The sequence below is a fragment of the Ovis canadensis genome, chromosome 7 (assembly GCF_042477335.2).
Source record: "Ovis canadensis isolate MfBH-ARS-UI-01 breed Bighorn chromosome 7, ARS-UI_OviCan_v2, whole genome shotgun sequence".
In the NCBI taxonomy this organism is placed as follows: domain Eukaryota; kingdom Metazoa; phylum Chordata; class Mammalia; order Artiodactyla; family Bovidae; genus Ovis; species Ovis canadensis.
Genome location: NC_091251.1, coordinates 89,797,485 through 89,823,143, shown reverse-complemented (window position 1 = coordinate 89,823,143; position 25,659 = coordinate 89,797,485). Strand labels below are relative to the sequence as shown.

Sequence of the window (25,659 nt, the reverse complement as noted above, 5' to 3'; positions counted from 1 at the left end):
GATGAATGCAATTGTGGGGTAGTTTGAGCATTCTTTTGCATTTCCTTTCTTTGGAATTGGAATGAAAACTGACCTTTTCCAGTCCTGTGGCCACTGCTGAGTTTTCCAAATTTGCTGGCATATTGAGTGCAGCACTTTCACAGCATCATCTTTCAGGATTTGAAACAGCTCAACTGGAATTCCATCACCTCCACTAGCTTTGTTCGTAGTGATGCTTTCTAAGGCCCACTTGACTTCACATTCCAAGATGTCTGGCTTTAGATGAGTGATCACATCATCATGATTATCTGGGTCGTGAAGATCTTCTTTGTACAGTTCTTCTGTGTATTCTTGCCACCTCTTCTTAATATCATATGCTTCTGTTAGGTCCGTACCATTTCTGTCCTTTATTGAGCCCATCTTTGCATGAAATGTTCCCTTGGTATCTCTAATTTTCTTGAAGAGATCTCTAGTCTTACCCATTCTGTTGTTTTCCTCTATTTCTTTGCATTGATCGCTGAAGAAGTCTTTCTTATCTCTTCTTGCTATTCTTTGGAACTCTGCATTCAGATACTTATATCTTTCCTTTTCTCCTTTGCTTTTCGCCTCTCTTCTTTTCACAGCTGTTTGTAAGGCCTCCCCAGACAGCCATTTTGCTTTTTTGCATTTCTTTTCCATGGGGATGGTCTTGATCCCTGTCTCCTGTACAATGTCAGGAACCTCATTCCATAGTTCATCAGGCACTCTATCTATCAGATCTAGGCCCTTAAATCCATTTCTCATTTCCACTGTATAATCATAAGGGATTTGATTTAGGTCATACCTGAATGGTCTAGCGGTTTTCCCTACTTTCTTCAATGGCTCATTATTATTATTACCATACTACATAGATAAACCAAAATGAAATTCTGAACAGGATGAAGTGTGTTATATTTACCTTTTTTTATGCAAAGTAAATTCTTCTTTGATCAATTTCACAAAATTGAAACAAGTTTTTTTTTTAAGTTCTTTTAGTTGGCTTTTTAAAAACAGGTATAATTTCAATATTTATCTTTTTTAAACCCTATTTATTTGGAATTTCTTTTTCACTTAGATGGGCCTCTTCTTTTTCTCCCCTATGAGTAAGTGGTCCTAAATTAAGCCTACTTTCAGTTAACACAGTAGCAACAATCATTAATGCTATAACATAAGAAGAAAAAACAATAAAAACTACAGAATAAGACAGTATTCTTAGAAAAACTACGCCATCAATAAGTGTAAGTAAATACTAAAAGAAAGCTCTATAGAAAGGTTTTAAGAATCTAGCATGGGGATTTCCCTGGTGGTTCAGTGGTTGGGAATCCGCTTTCCAATGCAGAGGATGCAGATTTAATCTCTGGTCGGGGAACCAAGATCCCAGGTGCGTGCTGCAAGAACTGAGCCCGCACACTTGAGAGCCTGTTCCTCACAGCTAGAGAGAGCCCTAGTGTCACAGAAAAGACCCCTCGCAGCCAAAGAAAAAGGAATCTAGCATGGGCCATAAAAATAAAAAGTTATCTGAATTCTTTGGCTAGATATTTTTCTTACTATTCATAAATACTCAGCTTTCCAAGAACTTCAGCAGTTGAAGTAAGTACCCATTTTAACAAAAGTAGGTCCGATTAATTCTGTATATTGCCACCACAATGCTCAATTCACTCAAATATATTTCCTTGTTCTTGTAGCCAGAGCTCTTTGGAAAGTATAGCAAAGACTGGCCAGTTGTTCACCAAATCATTTTTCTTTCACCACTTGGCATACTGTTAGACAGTGTTTCCCGGCCTCCTTTGAAGTTACGTATATCCATGTTTATGAGTTCTGTGGGTCAAAGACTTGGCCATATAAACCTTCCCAGGAATGATACTCTACGCTTGCCCCCTTATCTGTTGGATGCAGAAGATCCAACGGAGGGGAACTTGATGAAGCCCCAAGGGATTGTGAAGCCACTAAATAGAAGGTCTCTGAGTTACCACTAGGCAGAAATGAGGAGTTATTTGACTAGAAGCACTTAAATGGAACTATAGACAGACAATAAACAAACATTTATTGTTATGCTACTGACATTTGATTTTAGTAGCAGTTAGTGCCGTGACATATACAGAGTACGTGTTTCTCATACCTCCTTTCTCTGCTTCTCCACAACTAAATTCACTAGGGAATTAGTTGTGAGACTCCTTTAGTGACCCTGCAAAAAGATATCATTAATAAAACTCCATGGAGAAACTTGCTAATTGCTAAGTTTGAATTCTTTTTGTCAGCCCACCCTTCCTTGCTGTTATATTCCATCGACCTTTTAAAAATTTTTTAAATTTATTTAGTTTTATGTATTTATTTGGCTGCACCAGAACTTAGTTATGGCATGTAAATTTTTAGCTGGGAAATGTGGGTTCTGGATCCCTGACCAGGGATTGAACCTGGACCCTCTGCATTCAGAGCACAGTCTCAACCTCTGGACCACCAGGGAAGTCCCCTCTACTGAACTTTTAAGGCTGATGAATACTTTGAAGTCCAACATTGAGAGCTAAAAAAAAAAAAAAAAAATCACTCCTTGCTGTCTTTAGGGATATGGTCGTGAGATCTTGTCACTTTATATCCCAGGCGGCATCTAAGCAAATGGCAAATATATAGATTTCAATTTCTACTGTAGATAAGCAAATTAAGATGCTGATCTGATAGAGCAAAGTGATTATAAAGATTGTGGAATTATATTATCATACTATTTGTCCCTAGAATTTAATATTTAATATAATAATTTAATATTCAAAAAATTAAGTACTTTGAATACATTTAGGTGTCTTTTTTCTACGACTCTAGAGTGGTGAAACTTCTGAGCCTGCACAGGTTCTTCACCATTTTTGTTATCACAGATACTTTGGAAATCTAATAAACTTAATGGACCCCTTATCACAATAATGTTTGTAAATGAATACATAGGATTTCAAACAAAAGTGAATGAAAATAGTTATCAGAATATTTTTTAAAATGTCTTATGGTAATATGTGTCTCTATTGACACATTAACTAAGGAGATCTAGTAGTTGGTCTAATAATTACTGCAGAAATTTTCAAGTAATGAGTGGAAATGACATTTTGAGATAATTATTATGAGATGAAAATATCTGTGGTTCCTATCAGCGATAAAAATCACAAGTATTGCTAATTCTAATTGGTTTGTTGCCTACTTAATAATCAAAAGAAATGTTAAATTTCAATTAGAAGTTAATGAAACTAAAGATAAAACTCTGATTTTATCTATGGTGTGCAAGTTAAGAACTCCAGGACTAGTGGGTTCCCCAAAACATTGACAGTGTTTATCTCTGAGTAGTAGAAATATGGATGTTTTAAATTTTTCTTATTTTTCATAACCAGGTATGGTAACGATTTTTAAAAAAATTTATTTGACTAAGCTGGGTCTTAGTTGTACACGTGCATAATCTTCGATCTTTGTTGCGGCATGCAGGATCTTTAGTTGTGGCATGTGGGATCTAGTTCCCTGACCAGGGATCAAAGCCAGGCCCTCTGCTTTGGGAGCACAGAGTCAGCCACTAGACTACCAGGGAAGTCCCTCTTCTTTTCTATATTGTTCAAATTTTCCATAATAAGCAAACATCACTTTTACCATTATAAAAGACATCACATGATATTTACAAAAACGAAAGGGGTGTACTGCTTGGTAAGATTCAGTATACAGAAATAAAATTGGAAAAACAAAATAATGCTCGAAGAATAAGGAAAACAAAATCCTGGATGAAGATGGAGAAACCGAACCTGACTTTCATCAGGGCACAAGCTGATGAGACCTTTGTACCACTCATTTTTATACACAAATTCTTTAATACACGATGCTGCCTCAGGGCTGAAGCACCATAATTCTCTTAACGGGCCACACAGGCACTCTTGGGCCACATTCCAAATAAAAAAGAAAAGGGAATCCCACAAGTCTCTATTACTCATGAGTTTAATAATTTTATTTATCCATACCTTCTGCATCCTCCACTCTTGCTAACCCTTCCAGCCAGGACTTGTCTGCCTACTCAGTGCTCCACTTAGTGGTCTGGGAGAGAAAACTAGGCAATGAAATCCAGACTCCTTACCAGGCCCTACAAGACTCTTCTGGATCTGACCCCTACCTACTTCCCTAACTTCCAACTGCATTTCCCTCGCATTCGCCTCTCTGACCTGATTCCTCCAACAGCCAATCCTGTTTCATCCTCGGGGGCTTTGTCTTTTCTGGTCCTCCTTCCTGGCAAATTCTTTCTCCAGAGTTCCCAGAGACCAGTCTGGCTCCATATCCTTGCAGCTCTGGTATATTTTCTCTGAGACCTTCCTGGCTCCCCAAGCCACCCCTGCAGGTCATATTACTGCAACAACACTCCCTGCAATTATTTCTATATTGTTTCTCAATAGGATGGAAGCTGCTTGAAGCCAAGGACCTTGTCGATCCTGTTCACCTCTGTACCTTCAGCACTTAAAACGGCCTGGCACCGGAATGAATGAATAAATGAGTGTTATGAACGAATACCTGCTGACTGCCTCCCGGGGGCGTACTCTAGCTTGGAAATAAAAATCAGTTTGTCGAGCGGAAAACACGTCAATAGCGGTTTTCATCTGTCTGCTCAGGCATTGGCACCCCCTACGAATCTCCGTGGTTATATACGCTTAGAATTCCGGCCGCGCAAGATGTGAAGAGAACCCCTCAAGAGCCTTCGCCGCCGTCCGCGCCGAACTGCGGCTGCGCGCCCCTAGAGGAGGGGCGTGGCCAACTCCGCGGCGGGGACGTGAGTCCAGAGCCAGCGAGAGGACGCTGGAGGGCGCGCTAGAGCGGCGCGGCATGGCCGGGCCTGGGGCGGGCGAGCAGGCCATGGAGGACGAGCGAAGCTTCTCAGATATCTGCGGCGGCCGCCTGGCCTTGCACCGCCGATACTACTCCCCCTACTGCCTAGAGTTCTGCCTCAGCTGCCCTCGGATCTCTTTGCGCTCGCTCACCGCTGTCACCTGCACCGTGTGGCTGGCCGCCTACGGACTCTTCACACTCTGTGAGGTAAGGCCGGCCTCGGAGTCGGGGCTTGGGTTTGGAACGATTTTGGGGTCTTAGGCTCGAGCCCAGAGCTCTCGCCGGACCCTCCTACAGTCGTGCGGCCTGGAGGGCAGAAACTCTCTGGTTCTGGGGACGCCATTCCCCTGCTGGACAGCTCTCTTCCTTCCTTAACGTTGAGTGAACTTTGCGCTCTTGTACTTTATTCCCGCTCCCGGGTCGCTGCTCTCATCCTGGTATATCCTGCTTAACCCTCATCAATGTCCAGGGCTAAGCTTATCTTCCTTTAAACTCCACTGCAGCACTTCTTAAGGGCTCTGTGTACCAGAATTTCTATTTTTCCTCCTATTCAAAACTATTAATCAGAGTAATGACTGTCAGCTTGTATAAGAAGAAATCTGTTGGAGGAATTCATTAAAACATGTGGCTTTACTTCAATCCAAACCAATATTGGATTGTTAGAATTTCAGAAAGAAAAATTAAGTATAAAAAATGCAGGGATAATAAAGTTTTGGGCAGTGATTACTTTTATAGGAAAGCTGATATGGGTCAGACCCCCTAAGTAAGCCAATGAACTTACCTACAAAATAGAAACGGACTCACAAACTTAGAAAACAAACTTATGGTTACCATAGGGGAAAGAAGGGAGGAGGGATAAATTGGGAGTTTGGGATTGATATATACACACTACTATATTTAAAATAGGCAACTAACAAGGACCTACTGTATAGCACAGGGAACTCTACTTAATATTTTGTGATAACCTCAATAGGAAAAGAATTTCAAAATGTGAAGATATATGAATATGTATAACTGAATCACTCTGCTCTACACCTGAAACTAACACATTATAAATCAACTATACTCCAAAATAAAATAAAAAATTTAAAAATATTAAAATCCCCTAAGTATATACTTGTTCTTCATTCCTTCTTTCCTCCCAGTTTTAAATTCACAGTTCTATTAGAATTCTAGGTTTTTACCTTACTTATTCCAACCCGGAATGTTCTTCCCCCTTCCTTTTCTCAGCTAAGTATATCTGTCAATAATCACCACCTCCTCAGCACAAGTTAAATCTTGCTTCCTTAGAAATCTTCATAGGATATTCCTGTGTGCTTTAATCTCTCTCTTTCTTGCTTTTTCTCTTTGTCTGTTAATCCTGTCTTAGTCACTTCTATATCATAGTATTCTCCAGAAACATTTTATATATTTTAATCTTGCTTCTAATAAATCTGTAAGGGCCAGAACATAAATTTATCTCTTTCCATTCTTCCATAATGCTTATTCAGTTCACATTATGTACAAGACACTGTACTAGGTACTAGACATTTAATTAACTCAAAGTAGGTATTTCTGGGCCCATCAAAGACCCAGCACATAGATTTCTCCATCCTCCATTTGTTAATTAACAAATAATTATCTAGTACAGAGGTCAGCAAACTCTTTCTTAAAAAGGCCAAACAGTAAATATTTTAGGCTTTGCAGGTTTCTGTCTCATATTCTTCTGTTTCATTTTCTTTATCAACCCTTCAAAAAATGTAAAAAAAAAAACAAAACCAGTTTTAGCTTAATGTGGACCAGACAAAAGCAGATCACATGCCCAAATAGTTTCTAGACTTCTTATCTAACTCTTAACTATGTGTTATTTAGAAAGAAGTAGAAAGGTACTTTGAAGGAAAACCAGAGCTGGTCAGTAGTTAAAGCAGTAAAAACAGATTTCATTCAGAAACTGTTGCAATGGGAGAAAAGAGACCTCAGTATTGAAGGTTGGGTTCAATTCTGAATACATCAGGGACCAGTAGAAATCTATAGCCAAAGAGCAGGGTCAGTGGTCAATGGATGCAAAATTACTAAAAGGAAACATGAGGAGTAAATGGGGGATTCTGGCTAAATTGATTCAACAGGATTCTTGCTGAAGGCAGGCCAGGGTGATCAGATAACCAAGGTGAGCGTCTTCTCTAAACTCACTTAGCAAGTTGCTACAACTTGGCCAGCAAGGCCTGCATTGTTCAACAAGAGTCTGACTAGAGTTAGGTCAGAGAGGGTATCTTGTCAGTAACAAAGATTAGTAGAACACCTCCTGCCCTCAAGGAATGACAGCCATAAATTAGTGAATCTCTTGTGATTCTAGGTCATCAATGATTTTTTTTTTTCCTGTGCCATCCTTCTAAATAGCTTTTTTTGGGGAAAAAAAGGAAAACAAACATACCCCGATAGAAAAACACACTTCAACTTCAGAAATGTTAAAAGGTTGTAAATGTTAAAAGTTTCTTAGAATCAAAGAAATAAATACCATTTCGGGGACCCTTAACACTGTTCTTAGTCATTTCAGCTAGTCAGTCAGCCTTAACATATCAGTCAGTCATAACCCAAAACAACCAAAAGGGCCCTGAATAGGAAGATCTTTATTATTTAACAAAACCAGAAGTCAAGATGAAGAAGGACTCTACAGGGCATAAGAGGCTCGGTTGACATTAGTTTTTTCATCTTGCCAACCTACCCTTTACCTGCCCTCAGCCCAGCTTCCGCACAGTTTTGGCAGAGGCCTTGTTCTGGGCATCAAAACTTCAGGATGAAGGGGCCTTCTCCTCCTTAGATCTCTTTCTTGAGATGGACTTAGTTTTCTAGAAAGCTCTCCAGCAGACTTCCCCTCATATGTCATTGGCTAGAGTTGTGTCATTGGTCCATTTCTGAACCAGTCATTGGCAAGAGTATTAGGAAGCTGTTGAGTATTATCTGCTGCACTGTGCTAAGCATTTTATTATTTATTACTGTTTAGTCTGAGATTTTGCTACATACTTTACTGATGAAAGATGAGAAGAAAAAAATCTGAGTCCTTAAGTTGCAATTTTGGAAGAAAAATCTGGGAGAGCAGTGTGATGGATATCCTGCTGAGGGAGGCTCTCCTCCCCAGACGGGTCCATTTGTTGTCTGGATGTATCTTATCATGTGCTTTCCTAGCTCCGCAGAGCCCAGATAAAAGTAGCCTCCTCTTCCTTCACGCACGTTCTTCCTATCCATTCACCTCAAGGAGAACAAAGGTTTTTTTCACAATATCTGGAGTTGACTTGTTAACCAGCAGAGAAACACTTGATAATCTTAACCGCCTGTGTCTGGCTCTCTCTTCAGAACAGCATGATCCTCTCTGCTGCCATCTTCATCACTCTCTTAGGCCTGCTTGGTTACCTCCATTTTGTAAAGATTGATCATGAGACTCTGTTAATCATTGATTCCCTGGGCATCCAGATGACCTCATCCTATGCCTCAGGCAAAGAAAGCACCACCTTCATTGAGATGGGCAAGGTGAAGGATGTCATCATTAATGAGGCTATTTACATGGTAAGTATTTAAATCAGTAAATGTTAACAGGCCTCCCTAGAGGAGGCAGCCCATGGGGTGTGTCTGGATCTAAACTGAGTCTTAATACCGCAAGTAACTGATGTCACGGAATGAAACTTAAGGGCTCCGTGTACTAGTACTTAGAGTGTTTTCTTTTTGGCTGGCATGTCTTTAAACCGTAAAAGTAAACTTGTATTGAAAACATATGCCCTTTATTCTTAAAGAGATGCAGTAGGTTTTCATGGGTAGGGACTTAGCATTTCAACTTTATTTTCTAGCCCAGCTTCAGAATCATCTCTGGTTCTTGTTGTTTTGTCTTTTTTCCTCTAAAGAATGAGAATATACCCCTCTCTCAGTTCAGAAGCTATCAAGTGTTATTTATGAAAAGTTTTGAGAAAGAAAACTGAGTTTCACCTAGATCTCTCCTATTTGGTTTATTTTTCTTACAGCAGAAGGTGATTTACTACCTCTGCATTTTACTGAAGGATCCAGTGGAACCACATGGGATATCCCAAGTAGTACCCATCTTCCAGGTGAGCACAGAAGACTTTTCTTAAGTTTTTTCTCCAGAGAAGTCCTTTACCTTACTCCTTCTTTCCCCAGATCCACTGCTGCTTAGGTTCAGTAGGAATGTAATCTTCTATTGTCAAGAATATTTGAGGATTCCTGAGGGCTATTTTTACTAAGAATTAGAATGTTATTTCAGAAATTCCTTTCTGAGGCAGATAAAACTTTCAGAAATACTAGGAACCTATACAAATTTTAGAGCTAGTAATACATACATAGCAGCTTCTGCATATGCATCACCATTCACCTGCTTGACTCTGGCAGTCTGCCACTGTGTGATTTTTGTTGCTGTTTAGTCACTAAGTCATGTCCAACTCTTTGAGACCTCATGGACTGTAGCCCCCTAGGCTCCTCTGTCCATGGGATTACCCAGGCAAAGATACTGGAGTGGGTTGCCTATTTCCTTCTCCAGGGGATCTTCCCGACCCAGGGATGGAACCTGGGTCTCCTGCATTGGCAGGATTCTTTACCACTGAGTCACCAGGGAAGCCCGATATATGATTTTACATAAATGTTACTGATCTATACAGACTGCTATACGCTATTTTGGCGTCTTCCTTTTTTTTTTCAGTTAACTCTTTTTTTTTTAATTGAAGGATAATTGTTTTACAATGTTATAATTGGTTTCTGCCATAGAACAATGTGAATCAGCCATAATTGCTTTTTTAATATATATTTTTTCATGTATCTACAAAAGCCATTATACTTATTATTTTAAATAATTATATCATATCACTTTATTTAGCCACATCATCTGCTAGCTTTTAAAACCACATCCAGATTATTTTTTGTTTTGCTCTTATAAAAAACTTATACAAACATAATTAGTCAATTATTTTATAGGTATGTAAATTATGTATGCAGTTAATTCTGCCTCACTGCCTTTTTCACAAAGGATTTAAGGTAGCTAAGCTAAAATTCTTTTGAATTTATCTAAAAATTGTATTAAAGCTTATGAATACTTTGATAGATTTTAATATAATAGTGTTTGAGATTTGGCTCTAGAGATTAGACAACTTTACCATACTTTTGGGAATTTGTGCTTGTTTTTATGTAGTCTTGCCTAACAGTAGTTTAAGCTATTTTTTAGTTTAGTATATAGTTAAAGGAATTTAGTTACTAAATTTGTATCTCTTTAAATAACAGACTTTTATATTTCCTTGTAAGTATTACCTATCAGTATTTTCTCGTTTTAAACTATCCATCTCCTCTATTAGTCGAGCAGATACTACATATTGATTATGCATTGTAAGAATTTATTTTAGGTGGCCAACTTTTATTAAATATGCTTTCCACATACATTTTTCTCATTCTGTGGCTTTTCTTTTAATTTGATTGTATTATATTTCATTATACAAAATAATTTGCAGTATTTACATATCAAAGTGCCCTTCTTGTCTCTGAGAGCTGCTTCACAGCTTGTGACACTTCCCAAGAGGGTCTGTCCTTGTTACTCCCCTTTCTTGCTCTTAGGCGGATATCATGAAATTTAGACAGATTAAAAACTGTCTTTTGAGCTCCTGCTTCCCACAGTTCACAGGCTGGGCTGTAGGCCTCGTTAGGGATCACTCCCAGCAAAGTCCGGTGAGGCCTGAACTTGCACCTCTCCAAGCCCACACCTGTGCCGTTCAGCCCCCCCGGGTTGTGGGTGAGAGAGCAAGGTTGCACATGGACGCAGCACCGCTGATCCGTCTCTTACATTCACCTTGACTCTGCATCTCTCCCCTCTGGAATTCAGAGTGCCAAGCCCCGGCTGGACTGCTTGATCGAAGTGTACAGGAGCTGCCAGGAGATCCTGGCACACCAGAAAGCCACATCAGCGAGCCCATGAGTCCCAGCGTTCAGAAAGCCAGTATTGTCTACCAGAGACTCCTAAGCCACAGTGGCTGGCTTATTTTCTGTATTTTAAACCTTCAAGTGGACATAGTCTGAGAAACCAGTATGGATGTGGTGGATCTCAGAGCCCTAGAGAAGGTGACTGGAAACCTAACTTATTGTGTGATATTGAGCAAAGTATTAATGTATATTTTAGTGTTCCTCTTGTACGGTTTTATTTATTTTACCAATTGAGGGGAGACCTTGAAACTCTATGTTAGGAGTAATGTTGACTAAGCGCACTTTGTGAGCACACTCGGGCTTACTTTTTGTTGGAATTTATAGAAAATGGGAAACGGACATCAGCTCTTTTGATAAAGATAACTTTTACAGCTGTGCAGTGTCCCTGTATAAAAGTTAAGAAAGAAAAAAAGCAAGCCCTTCGGGGACTGGTTAGTAGGAAGCAATGTCCTAGAAAAGACTAGTCTCTGTCCACCTAGTTCCTGTGTTCTGTTCAGGGTTACTTTATGATTCTCTTAATAAACAGATATTCTTCCAAAACATACACCACTGCTTGGTTCAGACAGCTGCTTTTTATTGACAAACATGATCGTGGCATTTCAGTCAAGGGTGTCAAGTACATTAATACTCTTGTTCCTCAGCACTGTCTATGACTCCAGAAACTTCTTTTGCCAAGAGGGATGAAACAAAAAGCCAGACAGAAATTTGACTTTGGTTCCCAGACATGTTGAAGAAGGATAAACATACATACTATAGAAGCCTTTGTTTATAAGGGTATTTCTTTTGTATAAAATCAACAAACTAGGGAGGATTCCTGAAGGGCTGGGAAGAAGCCAGGGCAGGGAAAGCAGCTTGACCCTCTAAACTCAGTAGGAACACAGCTCCGTTCCTGCTTACTTTTTCTTTGGGATTTTTTATTTTAACTCCTGACATCAGCTCTTTTGAAAAAAATAATTGTTCCAACTGTGCAGAGTCCCTGTATAAAAGTTAAGAAAGAAAAAAAGCAAGTCCTTCAGGGACTGGTTAGTAGGAAGCAATGTCCTACAAAAGTCTAGTCTCTGTCCATCTAGCTCCTGTGTTCCGTACAGGGTAGTTCTGTACAGGGTCCCGTAGATGATAATATCTTTATTTGCCTTAGAGATACTCAAGATATTACAAAACCAGAGCTGTAACTTCTGCCTTTTACAGCAGCCCTGGAAGGGTTATTTAGGAGCCTGTGGGACATGTGACATGTGACTTGTTCGAGGTAGAAATGTCTCAGGTAAATCCCAAATCCTGGGGGGAAGGGAAAAACCAAATTGGGAGGCAGCTATAAAATTGCCAGCCTGGCAAAGTCCAGTTCATTTAACAGAGGCAGACAGTCTGATGCGCTGCCCGTTTCGTCATGCTTCTCAGTTTAGAGGGTGAGGGAGGGGAAGCTTACAGCCGCTGAGGTGTTCAGATAAACGAGTTCTAGCCTTGCAGTTTTTGAGTGTGCCCCCACCACACACTTTGTTGGGGTTAAAGGCTTGGTTCATAGATGCTATTGCTAAACTCATATAGTTTGTTCAGCACTTTATTGAAAAAGATAAGGCGGCCTTAGAGCTATGAAATAAAACTCAGTTTCTCCCGTGTTGGAAAATCAGAGTATAAATGAACTCTTTCGTCTTTTTTTTTTTTTTCCTGTCAGGAGGGCAGAGACAAGATCATCTCTGCACTCAACAGCAGGTCTCACTTGGGGGTGGGGAGATATTGGCATCATCAGGAAGGCAAAAGGTGAAACAAACTTTCAATCAGGCATCAGATAACACATGTGTGTGCTCTGCCCTCAAACTAATTCCCAGTGCAAGTTCACCGGAAGTCTTAAGCAAATCCAGGCTCATAACCCTGGAGGAGGGATCTTCTTTCTGAGCCATTTTTGGTGGCCTGACAGAGTAGCAAAGAGCAGGATGCATTTGCTTGGTCTTTCAGTGAGCAGGGGAATAAGTGATGCCCACCTTCTACAGTAGTAAGCACAGCCTTCAGTGAGCCCTGTCCAGTCAGTAAAATGAGACAAGGAGAGGCCAGGGTGGACCCACCCCTGCCCTTGCTTGTACTCGGGTGCGCTGACGGTCCGGTGTGAGGAGACCAACTTCACTCTCGGGGGACAGCACCTTGTCCTGCAGGGCCAGGGGCCGCTGCCCCGGAAGGGCGCCACCGATGCCTCGTGTGCAGCAGGGGAAGGGGAAAGGTGGGTCCACTCCTTTGTCTCCAGCCCCGCCAGCACCTCTCCCGTGTGGGAAAGGAAGTCCAGCCTGAGTGAGCTTCAGGCTTTTGTTGAAGTTCAAGTGAATTGGAAATTCTAGTCCTCTCCCGTTCAGGGATGTCAGGAAAACTTCAAGTATAAATCCCTGCATGAGGACCATAGAGAATATAAAAAACACTAGTCTCCCTGAGAGCAGCAGTGCAGGAAAACTGACGTACAGCACTGATGCCCTCAGTGACCAGGGGCAGTGGGCAGCCCTGTGTCTAGAACCGAACAGCATCCACAGCTCAGTGTTTTTGTGGGGGGCGAGGAAAGTGGTTTTTATACGGGGTCTGGATTTTTAAAGGATAGCCCTGGAACATGATAAGGCACCTGGAGAGTAAAGTGGACACCGAAGCACACATTTCACAGAACAACTGGGGTGGGTTGCGGGGGCTATCAGACCCATCACAGTAGTATCACATCCGAGGACACATGTCTAATCCCAGAGGCACCAGCTGGTGGTGAGGAAAAGGGCAAGAGAAATATTCACAGCAACGTTGGCCCCTTGGCACCACACGGAACAGAAGCAAAGAACTGACGTCCATCCAGTTCCCATGGCTGGCAGGCAGCAGCGGGGGTGGTGGGTGGGTTCACAGCTGTGGAACAGTGGTTCATGTAGCTGGCCAAGATGAAGGTCACCTCTGCAATCTAAGGAGGCAGCAGAGAAATGAAGGAATGGAACTAGCTATGGCTTGAATTCTGGTTCTCTCTCACTAGCTGTTGCATAAGCTTCTTGGGCTTTGGTTTGTCTCTTAAATAACCACCCAGGGTGGAAGTGTCCAAGCAGGGGATCATTACTGGTGAGGTTCAGACAACCAGTGAAATGGGTGTCTGGAATCCATGGTACCTCCTGAAAACAGGAGGACCAACATTCTGCTCTGGCTGTCTCCAAGCCGGGGCAGGCGGCCTCCCTGAAGGGACCTGTGTGTCCTCTCCTTTGGCAGGGACAGTATTAAAAGGAGGAGGAGGTTTGTCAAACTCCAGCTTTAGGATTAAAACAACAGGGTTTCCAGCTGCTCAGAAAGAAGCCAGAAACTATAAATCAGAACTTCAGTTTCAGAGTCTCTGGAATTGTTACTTTTGCCAATCAACATTTCCTGTACCGAGTAGGAACAAGGCCCTTAAAGCGAAACAGGTCTTTGGGCCTTCTTCGGAACCCCAGGGAAGGGGGAGCCTGTGCGGACTGGCCCACTTGTGACAAGTGCTGGGACAGCAGAACCCAAGGCAAGGGGGGAGCACCTGGAGGAGGAAGCCGGCCTGGGCCTGGGCCTGCTGCAAGGACGAGCAGCGAGAGGCCCCCCAGCTCAAGCTGCGCAGTGCTGTGGCTGACAACAGAAGTAACGTGAGGAGTGCCCCCACCAGCCCCTCTACCAGCCCAGCACCCTCAGGAGTACTGAGGAGAGACAAGGCCAAAGGTTTTTGTTCGGGGCAGGGCCCTTCTGGGGTATTATCATAACCCCAGTTTCCTTTCTATGCTCCAAGCCCACCTCATCATACCCGATCAGAGTCAAATGTAGCAGCTTTCAGGCCCACCTTGGGAGCAGCCATGCGGAAGATCAACTTCTCAACGTGGCCTTTCCCAGAGCTCTGGTCTGCAAGGGATCTGATCACAAGCATGAAGTCATCTCGGCAGCCACCGAAGGTCATCACCGAAGAGTAGGGATAGGTGACGTGCAGTTGCTGTGAGAAGTGATGCAGTTAGTTCCTGGGTAGCTTTCCCCTTGCCTCCTGAGCTGGGAATCTCGTCAGACCAGGAAAGAGAAGTCTGAAGCGGCCACACTTTGGAGAGCTCCATTCAAATGTCTAAGCTGTGTCTGGACTAGACAGCAGTGCTTGGGGTAGTGGGGGCAGAGCAACCACGGTCACTCAGCTCAGGACTCTGAGTGCAGAGAGGAGCCACCAGGGAGCCAGCCCGTACCCTCCCATACCATAGTGTTGTGGTCCAAGATGTTGACTCCATCCTCATTCACAGCAATCCACACCAGAGCGCTCTCCTTGGAAGACAGCTGCGCAGGCTGGGGGAACAGGAAAATCCCATCAGACCGAGTCACAGCTAGGATTCTGAACCACTAGAGCTTTCTGAAGTAGAAGGCACGTCCAGGGAGCTGCTAGGCAGTGATTTCCAACTTTTTTCTCCTTTTGGGAAACACAGAAGATGGTATTTGTACAGCATACTGGATAAACAGTCTGCTCGTGGCAGGAGGCATCTGGCTTGGAGCTCTGGCCGCTTATGAACTACGCTGAGTGGGGAAGGGTGTCACTTTCTTGCGGTACCCACCCTGCTACGAAACAGAGCAGAGCACACTCTGTTCCTGCAACAGAGCAGAGGCCAGCCCTGGCTGTTCCGTCACAGGCATGAACAGGCTGTCTTCTCCTGGCTCTCAGAAACTGAAAGCATTCCACCCAGTTTCTCCCAGCACCAGTGCATCCTGCTTCAACCAATTTTCTAGGGATTATTTTTTTTTAAAAGTCAGGAAAACAATAATGTAACCTTAAAGGCTTTAGGCCCTACCAGGGAGAAAAGTGACTATTTGGTGGACAAGTCTTAGAATGACTAATTTTCCCTGCCAGGGCTGCATTAGGGCAATCTAGATCTAGATCTATCTCTTCTACCCAGAAGTCTGGGATCAGAGATGGACATATCTCTTTCATCAGGAGCTTTCCCCAACCTTCCAGGCCAAGAGGGTCCCCATGTTATATGCCTTTATAACACCCCTGTACTTTTCCTTCATGGCACTGTGACAACTTGTGAAAAAATTATATATGTATTTAGAGAGAAAATTATTATTTGATTAATGTGGACCTTCCCTACTAGATAAGAAGCTCCATGAAGGCAAGGACTGTGTCGGATTTGCTTACATCTTGCCACCGCAAACAACCAGCGCGATGCATGAGATATAATAGGAGCTCAACAGTTCTTTGTTGAATGAATGAGTCTATTGTCTGATCTGTACCCTCAGTGAACAGGATCACGATCCAGCATCGAGGACAGGACACTGTGTGATTATGTACAAAGTTCACACATACCAGATACCCAGTGAAGAAGAGTTCCAGCTGAAATTACTGTTGGCCACCTGACCTTCATGCAGGAGAAATGAACTGCTGCCTGAGTAGTCACATCCCCCGTGGCCACTCCAGGTCAGTGGAGATGTGTTTGTTTAGGTTATGATACTAGTATGTCCTTTCAAACTTCTTTTCAAATGAAAGCACTCTTGAGAGGGACGTCACATCAAGTCTGAACCCTGCTGTGAATTAGTTGACCCTATCTTTTTTTTTTTTTTTTTCAGGGGGTAGGATTGGGAAAGAAGTCAATAAAGGAAAGTTGAGGGTCACCCAGAAATAATCCTGGTCCAAAAGCAATGAGTCACAACTGCTCTGGACCAGGGAAAGCTTGCAGCAGGCAAGAAATGGGTGGGGAGATTGCGACCCCTAGTGGTTGCTAGCGTGCAGGCAGGCACTACAGACTGAACTGGCTCAAACGTGATGGAATCCCTGAGAAACTTAAGAGTTTCTGATGGTATGGTGGGCTTCCAGATGGGATGGTGGGCTTCCAGATGGGATGGTGGGCTTCCAGATGATATGGTAACCACTCCTTCCACTGGAAAGGCTCACACTCACCTGAGCAGCAAAGAGCTTAGCACCAAAGAGGGGCCATTTCCGGGCCACTGTCAAGTAGATGCGGATGCACTCAGGAGAGGAGCAGCCTTGCAGTGCCGCCCACTTCGTGGTCAGCTGATCTGCCAGGTGCCTGGTTTGGACGGACGGAGAGACGGTGCCATGTTTCTGTCGCAGCTCTGAGGTTTCCCCAACTCTGCAGCCCTCCCCACAGTGATTCCTTGCAAGACCCTGCAGCCTACCTCAGCTGTTCAGGGGGCGCCCCGTGTCTATAGCGCCTTGGGTAGAACCTGTCCAGGACCTGCTGGAGGTGATGCTGAGCTTTGGCAGAGGGTGTACCCCCAGGTCCGGGAAGGATGGGCCTCTCCAAGTCCCCGTACTCTACCTGCAATAGAAGCACGTGGAGGGACAAGTCAGGAAATTGGATGTGGAGAGGGTGTGGGTGGGGGCCTGCTGAGAGAGGTACAATAAACCATCATTTCATTCCTTTATTGGTGAGGAGGGAATGGATGGAAAAAAAACATTTCTTGTGAACAGACCCTTTATCTCAAGTTTCACAGACACCAGAGAAAAAATCTTAGGATCCAAGAATATTAGATTGTCAAGTTCAACGTTCATTTTGGAGCTGAAGTTAAGTGCCTTCTCCAAAGACATAGCTAATCGGTGGCAGACAACACTACAGAAATTCTGGCTTCTAATCCCAAACTATGGGATACAGGGCGGAAGATGCTGCAGATCCTACAGTATAGCAGTGTTCCGAATGTGGCCACGGGAGTCAGATGCTTGACTCCAGTTCCAGCTCTGCCATTTACCAGCTTTGAAACCACAATCAAGTTAAACTCTGTTCAGTTTACTCTCCTACAAAGTAAGGATGAGAACTAAATAGGGTAATGCTTATAAAACGCTCAGCACAGGGCCCTCTCTAGCATATTCAGTACATGTTTATTAAAGATCAACTGTTATTATTTCCCCTTCTCCAGCACATAAATCCAGACTCTTAGGGGGAACATGAAGGCATCCCAGATGCCTTTGGCAACACAGCCTCCTAAAGGTAACAGGAAGACGAGTCAAAGCCTGAATGCACGCTCCTTTCCCCAGTTCTCACTGCGCGTCTGACAGCTGGCGAGTACACATTTTACAACATACCTTATCTAAGAACCATAGTACAACACTGTAGGGGCGGCAGTAAGGGATTTTTGCTTTCAGAATACAAAAGAGAACGAAAGCATAGATAAGAAAAGTAAGTTGGCCACGATCTCATAGCAGTTAGGGGGCTGGATTCAAACCTAGGCCCCTGGGCTCCGTGCTCTCAGTATGTGTCTGCAGTGAGATGCCCTACTAGGTAAGGAGTCAGCAATGCCACCCTCTCTGGCACCTCAGAACCTGCAGACTCTTCTGGTTCCCCCCGTGTGGTGCATTCTGCCTGCGCGTCCAAGACGGTCCCCTGACCCTCCGGATTCCTGAACAGAACCTTACCTGAGCCATCAGGGCAGCCATCTCCAGAGCCAGCTCCTTGTTGACAGGAAACCTCCCTGCCACTATCTCTCCGTTAGTTTGGGAGGCAAGCAGCAGACGCTCTCGCTCTGTCTCACCTTTGACTTGACTCCGAAAATACAGCCTACAGGAGAGAGAAAGAGAAGCCAGGACTCAACTGGAATCCCGAACGATGAGGCTGTCTCTGGATCTGTATATCTTGATTTCCAAAGAAAAAAAGTTTTTTATACCATTTGTGAGTCTGTTTTCCACTGCCTCCAGAAAATTTAACCAAGCATGATACAGAGAAGATCCCTGTCCTTCCAGATCTCATAGCAACAGTAGCATGTGGTTAATTCTGAATTCACCTTTACACTTACTGGATTAGGTGAGGGGAAGCTGGTACCTGGTGCATGCATGCTAAGTCACTTCAGTTGTGTCTGACTCTGCAACCCTATGGACTGTAGCCTGCCAGGCTCCTCTGTCCATGGGATTCTTCAAGCAAGAATACTGGATTGGGTTGCCTTGCCCTCCTCCAGGGGATCTTCCCAACCCAGGGACTGAACCCATGTTGTCTTGCATTGGCAGGCAGGTTCTTTACCACAGCACCACCTGGGAAGCCCCTTTTTCATAGTTGATTAGAGAACTGGATGAGTTAAGATTCCAAGAGACTAGTGGAGATTATTTGCCTGGAGACATATCTGAGATGAAATTTTCTTACTCAGAGAGATATAAAGTCAGGATGGCTCCTGTATTTCCTGGAATTGGTACAGGAGCAATTTATTCTTTAGCCTTAAATATCCAGTGCTCAAAATCTTCCTCTCTTAATGTAGCACATGTAGCCACCTGAGGAAGTTGGCTGGTGGTCAGGGGGGTGTATGTGTGTGTGTTTGCATGCATGTGTGAGTGTGCAGATACAGTACAGGGACCAAAAGCCTGAGCTGTCCAGGGTCTCACAGAGAACAGCAGAGCCAGCCTGGGCCCCCAGCTAATGACCAATAGGCAGTGTTATATCTGTGGGCCTGTCTGTGAAGGACAGGCCTCCAGTGAAAAAGTGAGGAGCTGCACCCCAGCAGCAGCCCTCACACTCGGTGCCCCCCTTGGCAACCCTCAGGACCTGTTCTTGTACATCAGCTTCACAACACGTGTGCCACCCTCAGACTTTCCGGTGTGCAGCTCCTTCAGGGCTTGTTCCCACTTGGAGATGGCATCACAGATCTACAGGATGCAAAAGAGCGAAGTCAGAAAAGCCCCCGATGAGGGCAAGAAGGTGCAGTCACTCCTGGACCCAGGCAGAGCAGAATGATCGTTCTCCATCCGGAGGCTGACCTGAGCGGGCTTCATGCTCCTGGGACCCACGGTGCCAGTGACTTCCTGACAGACAGAGGCGGAGCTCTGCGTGCAGTGTGGGCAGCAAACCACGGAACACTGCCCCGCACTGGCTTAACATCTAGGCCACCTCCAGAGGCTGGGCAGGCCCAGTCAAAAAACATGGCCCCTTACCACCAGCCGCCATTCTCCTCTTCAACAAGTGTAACCAGAGGCCTACTATGTAACAAAGCCTTACAGATGCCAGGCATTTACACAGAAGGTACATGGCATAGTTTTTCCAGGCAATGGTAAAAGACTATAGAAGCCTTTGTCCTGTCACCATAAAGAAAGCAGACACTGAAGCCAAAGCCTCATCCTTATTGACTGCTCCAGCACATTCCCACCAACAGCCAGCATGCCCTGCAGCTCTAACCCCAGACCCTAACGCAACAGAGGGCTCGAATCCCACTCAAAGTCCATACAGAAGTACCATAAGGATCTACCTCTTTATGATGGAATCTGTACGCACAGTAGGGGCCCTGGCAGCTGAGGTGAGCGGCCAGTGTGCAATACAACATCTGCTGGTCCAGCATTCAGTCATCTGTCTATGCGTGTGTGTTTGGAACTGGCAGGGGGCTCTGCCCAGGTCGGGCTGATGCTGACAAGCGCCTCCCTGTCCTTCCAACACTGAGCTGAGAGGCAGCTTTTCCCCCAGAAGCTGAAAAGCCTCTTAAGGGAGGGAGGGATGTGGAGATCTCTCCAGAGACAAGGGCAAAGACAACTCTGCCTGTATGGGCTCATTTTAGAATGGCACAGAAATGCTGGCCTGGGGGAATGCCTCGGGCTAGTCTCCTACAGGCTGGGAACACAGAATCCTGAAGGCCGAGGTGGCGCAGGAGGGACTCCATTGGCTGGGCCGGGGGCATTACCTTGGCACTCCCCTGCAGGCAGTGCTCCAGGTCCCTGCCAGCAGGGTCGTCGGTGAAAAGGGCAAAGCCCGAACGGGAGGACTTCCTCATGCCCGTCTCCTGGTTTAACCGCTGGAGGAACTCGTCCACGGTGGAGGAGCCATCAAAACCCACCACCTGCCGGGAGAGGGGCCAGTGGAGGGGTCAGGGTCCAGGAGATGGAAAGGCATGACTGAAAGAAGCAAGTGAAGTGAAAGTCGCTTAGTCTTGTCCCACTCTTCACAGCCCCATGGACTGTAGTCCGCCAGGCTCCTCTGTTCATGGAATTCTCCAGGCAAGAATGCTGGAGTGGGTTGCCATTTCCTTCTCCAGAGGATCTTCCCAACCCAGGGATCAAACCTAAGTCTCCTACATTGCAGGCAGACTCTTTACCGACTGAGCTACAGGAAGAGTGAAAGGGCGATTGCAAAGGCCAAAGGAAGCTGGTTTCCATGTGGAGTGGTGAGTGCTTAAGGGAGGAGCCTGCCCACAGTGGACTGCAGTCCCACATGCTATAACCGCTTCTGGGGGGCCCTTTCCCAGGCCACTTTCGTGGTCAGTGTCTCAGCTTCCCTGTTCGTGCAGTGGGTTCAAAAGACCCACCTCCCAGGCCCCAAACACTGAAACACTTCTGCGATTCCAGCTCCTTCCTCCCCCCACACTGGCGCATATGGCCCCACCTGCCCCCTAAACTCCAGCCCTGTGCTTCGGCTGGTCTGCCTGTTAAGATCTGCTGGACCTATGGAGGCTCAGCACCCTCTGGGCCAAAGGTGTTCTCCTCTGGGTCGGTGACATGAGAAGACTCAGCTCAGGGAGCGCGGCAGCCCGGTCACCTGGTAGGTCCCGTTGGCGAAGTGCACGGGGATGCTGAAGGGCAGGGAGTGGTGGAAGGGGTTCCGCAGCAGGATGGACACCACCTCCATGCGTGACGGCCTGGCCTCCCGCTCCCCAGTCTGCAGCGTTCGCTCCACCGCCCGCTGGCAATATGTGGCATACTGGCCAGTTTCATTTCTAAAAAGACAGGTGAAGGGAAAAAGGAACACGGGAGTCCACTCACCCCCAGCTCCCTACCAACACATAACCTGTAGGACTGAACCCGCAGCTGGGAGGCTGTGATAGGAGCCCTTTGTCTTTTGGGGTCTATTTGCTACAGGCTGCTGGCATGGCTATTTTCTGCGGGAGCCCAAAAACATGGCAACAGAGAATGAAAATATGGGGACGATGTGGGGGCATTGTAGCTTCACATGAAAGCCCCCACAAGATACCCATGCCTACGTGGACTGGCACGTAGAGGAGCCCAGCGTGCCCGGATCGCCACGTGCCATCAGTGTACATGCTGATGGGCAAAGTCTCCATGGCCACCACACAAATCCCAGGGAGCAGGGGCGATCTGATCCATCCTGGTCTCCCTTGGTGTCCCTCTCGGTCATGCCTGTCAGTAACACCAGAGGGGCACTATCTTACCTGGGATCCGCATGGCGCTGGAGCTGCTGCTTGATGTACCAGAGGAAGTGGTGCTGAGGCAGGAAGAGGGGGGCACACAGAGACAGGAGCTGCCAGCACTGAGTGGGGAAAGAAGTGCAGGGTGAGTGCTGGTCTGCGTACCACCGCCCTCACAGTCCTGAGCTGCAGAGCCTTAAGCAGCCCCTCCAAACCACAGCCCCCAACCTCCTGTGGGCACCGGGAGGGCCAGCTCGGCCGGGCTCTGTCCAGAACTGCAGTCACACAATCTGTGTGTGGACATCCAGGAGGGGCACAGAGAAGACAGCGGGACAGCTTTGTGCCCCGAGGCCGCCTGCTGGCCGCCAGGCTCAGAGGATATGCGCCCAGTCACCTCCTTCCGCCTTTCCCACCTCCTGGGCAGCCCTGGCCCACGGCTGTTCTGCCCCAGGGACGCCCACCTGCATGAGGGAGTACTTCTGCGGCGGGCGGCAGCAGGCCTGCTTCATGAGTTGGCAGTAGATCTCGCTCTGTAGCTCGGGGTGAGCCAGGCAGACCTGCAGCGCCGTCTGCGCCAGGGACACGTGGTAGTCCACCGAGGCGGCTTCCACGGGCACGTTGATGAAGAGCTGGCAGGACTGCAGGGAGATGACGGCAGGCTCGGGCGGGTCCTTGACCACTGTCCTCTATGGCTGGGACAGACTGGGTTGCCCCCACCACCCCCTCAGAGCTCAAGGGAGGCCCTGGATCACTGCAGACAGCGCTTTTTTGGAGGGAGCATTGTTACTGCTTGAGAATATCTATGCTTACTGAGATGGCTACTTTGAGAGAGGATCTTTCCTTCTTTAAATATTCCCATTACATAAACAAGACATTCATTTTTCAAAAAGACAGAATATTCAGAGGGGAACAAAGAACATCCTAAAATAGGCCAGAACCTCTCAGGTCCAGAAGCAACAAAAACCTGCCCCTTCCCACTGTGCACTCCAGGAGGAGGGCAGCTCTTCATTTCAAGGGCCCAGGGGTGACATCCCAGAGCTTATAGTATCTTCCCCATAAAGGACACGGTGGGAACCCTGAGGGACTGTCTCCTGTCCTCTTCAGATCCCTCCGTAAGCTACCCCCTAAACTGCCTAGGTCTCCATCACCACGGTGGGCAGAACTGCTTTGGCCAGAGCCGAGATGCAGGGCAAGGGTGCCAACCGCCAGTCTGTGGGCCTGGGGCTCGGCTCCCACTTTACCTTGAATAGCTTGACAGCCTCCGTCTGCAGGGCCTCGGAGGGCAGGGTGGTGAGGGAGGTGAACAGCCCGTCTTTGCTGTAGCACAGCATGGGGTGCCTCCAGAGAGGAGAGTCTGCCCGGAGCACAGCACCACAGAGCAGCGGCAGTCAGCAGTGTGGAGGGAACGCGCCCCCCGCCCCCACCACCACTCTGATCTGCAGGGAAGGCAGGGCTTTCAGTCTGGACACACGGGTTGTGCTGCGTTTACACCCACAGAGTGTGGGCTGGGCAGGTGTGCACTGCATTTATTCAGGACACTCAGAAGCACAGCTTACAGGAAGGTGGCTACTGCTTTGCCCGTGGGGCTGCAGTAGGAGTGAGTGCAAGGCGTGGGCATCTGTGTGTGTGTGTGTGTGCACGTGTGCAAGGGAGGCCACCTCATTGCAGCGTCAGGTCTGGATAGAGGAATGTGTATCAGCCTGGAACAAACAAGCCTTGAAGCAGCAGTGGAGCAGTGTGTGTGTGCTGGGAGCCCTTAGGTCCTTAGGGTCCTGAGAATCAGTAGCAAAATACAGACTTCTAAATGCCCCAGGCTGAAGTCAGCCTGATCCTAACTTCATTTATTAACCACCTCTAACTACAGATTAACCAGCCACCTTCTTTCCTCAACCCTCTGTCTGGCCAGCAAAGTTGCAGGGAACAAAGTAAAACATTGACCAAGTGTCTGCTCCCCAGACAACTCCCCCAGATACTGAGTGGTCTCTCCAGTATCCTCACCAGAAACAAGGCCCTGGAGCATGGGACACCAATGCCCTTCTGTGGCTCAGATGGTTTCCAAACAGCTTCAGGGTATGGTCGTGCTTTCTTGGGGTTCCCAACCACCAATTACTCAGCCACCGCCCTCCAACCCAGCAGTGATGGCCACCCTTGCCTTACCTGGGTCTCCCTCACCATCCATCAGCTTTCCAATGAGCTGCTCATAGGCAGTGCCCACCTTGGCACTGCTGCCACCCGCAGCCACTGTGAGGTGGTAAAGCCACGTATCCTGGAAGTGGATGGAAAGCCAGCTGATGGGGCTGGGCTGGGTGAGAATGGAGGCAGGACCTCCAAGGGAGCTTCCCTGAAGGGGCCAAGTCCAGGGTGATGCTCAGCCTGCTTGGTTGGCACAAGCTGAGGCCATCGGTCTCTAAGAACAAAGACTTGGGATCGAATGAATATGAACCTAAGTTCCTAAGCTTGTGGTCCCCTCCATCTCATGGCCCCAGTGAAGAGATGTTGGTCGCTGGGAATGAACCCAGTACAAGGAATATTCCCAAACAGGAAATACGAGTTGCCAACATGTCTAGGAGGAAAATAAATTTGAATTTTGGGAATCTCAGGGAAGAAGGAAGGAAGATGAGAATCGAAGGGTTGAGCTTTGCCATGGAGGCCCAGTCCCTCCCTCACCTTTTCATGCTTGGTGCCAATGAGGAGGTAGGTGGGGCTGTGCTCCGGGGGGTGGATCACCAGCGTGTAGTGGGAGGACAGCAACCGCCGGGTTCCTCCAGCCTCATAGTCCTCGTCTGAGTCACAGGATCGATCTACTTCCTCTATGTGCGCGTTCCGCACAGGCAGACGGCCCAGAGGTCGCTGCAGACAGGAGCCTTGCATGAATGAGAGGGCTGGCAGGGATGGAGGAGTCTCTTCTCTCTGAACCTTGGGGCTTATAGGGCTAGGGATCAAGGAAGTGGATGGATGACAGGATGGGGAAGGGGAGACAGGCCTGGAGGAGCACAGACACAGCACACAAAAACAACCTGTGGGCCTTGCACACTGGTCACACTCGAGAGGGATCCGGCCACTAGCTTTATACTGGTTATAGGGTTTGGGGTGGGGCCTTCCATCAGGACACAGAGCCACAGGAATGTAGATTGGGGGAAGCTATTGGGAGGCCAAGAAGTACCTTGTCCTCATGGCTTCGATAGTAGTAGAAGGTTCTCCCAACGAGAGCACACCAGACCAGCTTGGAGTGGCCGTGCTTGACCTGCAGGTCAGAAGTGAACCAGCATTATCAGAATCAGATGACCCCGGAAGTAAATCTGGGACTGGCAAAGAGAAGCCACGAGGAGACAGATCTCAAAACCCCTGGTTCAACTCAGACCCTTAGGTCAATTCCAGGTCAAACTCAGATGCCACCCAGATTCTCGACTAATGGAACTAGCCCTTTCACAGCAAGGGTCCACAGCCACGACACCCCCATTTATCCTCATATGAACTGCCATTAAAAGGTTGACCTGGCCAACCAGATGTCCTGTCCCAGGAATATGACCACAAGAAGAACTTGCTAGTCAGCAAGGACTAGAGTTGGGAGGACAGGACCACCGTGGGCTGAAGCCCTTGGGCAAATGTAATCATGAAGTGTAAAAACAGTGCACCTGGGCAGAGGAGAGGGCTGTGAACCCAGACTGAACAGACAGGCAGAGGGAAAGCCCCGAGCATGGAGCTGACACTCCGTGTATCACTCCTGACAGTGTCCTGGCCTAGTTACTGTGCTTCCCTGTTAACCTCCCCTTCCTTGGGGTCCACAAGTGCTTCTCAGCTCCCTGCAACCAGAAAGGCCCTAATTAAAATGTC

The 25,659-nt window shown here is 46.6% G+C and overlaps 2 protein-coding genes across 5 annotated transcripts in view; one reads left to right on the top strand and one right to left on the bottom strand.

Moving 5' to 3' along the window:
- Positions 1–11,317, top strand: part of PIGH (phosphatidylinositol glycan anchor biosynthesis class H) — a 35,265-nt gene extending 23,948 nt beyond the window's left edge. Inside the window, exons 2-5 of one of the 2 annotated variants that reach the window (XM_069596883.1) lie at positions 4,404–5,037; positions 8,161–8,370; positions 8,820–8,903; positions 10,676–11,317. In XM_069596883.1, coding sequence (XP_069452984.1) covers positions 4,828–5,037; positions 8,161–8,370; positions 8,820–8,903; positions 10,676–10,768 — 597 coding nt within the window. In that variant the 5' untranslated portion in view covers positions 4,404–4,827 and the 3' untranslated portion in view covers positions 10,769–11,317. Of the gene's footprint in view, positions 1–4,403; positions 5,038–8,160; positions 8,371–8,819; positions 8,904–10,675 lie in introns of those variants that run through there. The other variant, XM_069596884.1, reaches the window with a different exon arrangement.
- A 9-nt stretch (positions 11,318–11,326) lies between these two features.
- The window catches only part of PLEKHH1 (pleckstrin homology, MyTH4 and FERM domain containing H1), a 58,051-nt gene continuing 43,718 nt past the window's right edge, over positions 11,327–25,659 (bottom strand). For all 3 annotated transcript variants that reach the window (XM_069596877.1, XM_069596876.1, XM_069596879.1), the window contains exons 15-29: positions 24,989–25,069; positions 24,493–24,675; positions 23,983–24,091; positions 23,067–23,179; positions 22,287–22,463; positions 21,850–21,947; positions 21,219–21,396; positions 20,368–20,523; positions 19,245–19,345; positions 18,131–18,272; positions 16,897–17,039; positions 16,658–16,787; positions 14,968–15,054; positions 14,573–14,719; positions 11,327–13,687 (exon numbers count right to left, since the gene is read on the bottom strand). In XM_069596877.1, coding sequence (XP_069452978.1) covers positions 13,526–13,687; positions 14,573–14,719; positions 14,968–15,054; positions 16,658–16,787; positions 16,897–17,039; positions 18,131–18,272; positions 19,245–19,345; positions 20,368–20,523; positions 21,219–21,396; positions 21,850–21,947; positions 22,287–22,463; positions 23,067–23,179; positions 23,983–24,091; positions 24,493–24,675; positions 24,989–25,069 — 2,007 coding nt within the window. In that variant the 3' untranslated portion in view covers positions 11,327–13,525. The remainder of the gene's footprint in view (positions 13,688–14,572; positions 14,720–14,967; positions 15,055–16,657; positions 16,788–16,896; positions 17,040–18,130; positions 18,273–19,244; positions 19,346–20,367; positions 20,524–21,218; positions 21,397–21,849; positions 21,948–22,286; positions 22,464–23,066; positions 23,180–23,982; positions 24,092–24,492; positions 24,676–24,988; positions 25,070–25,659) is intronic.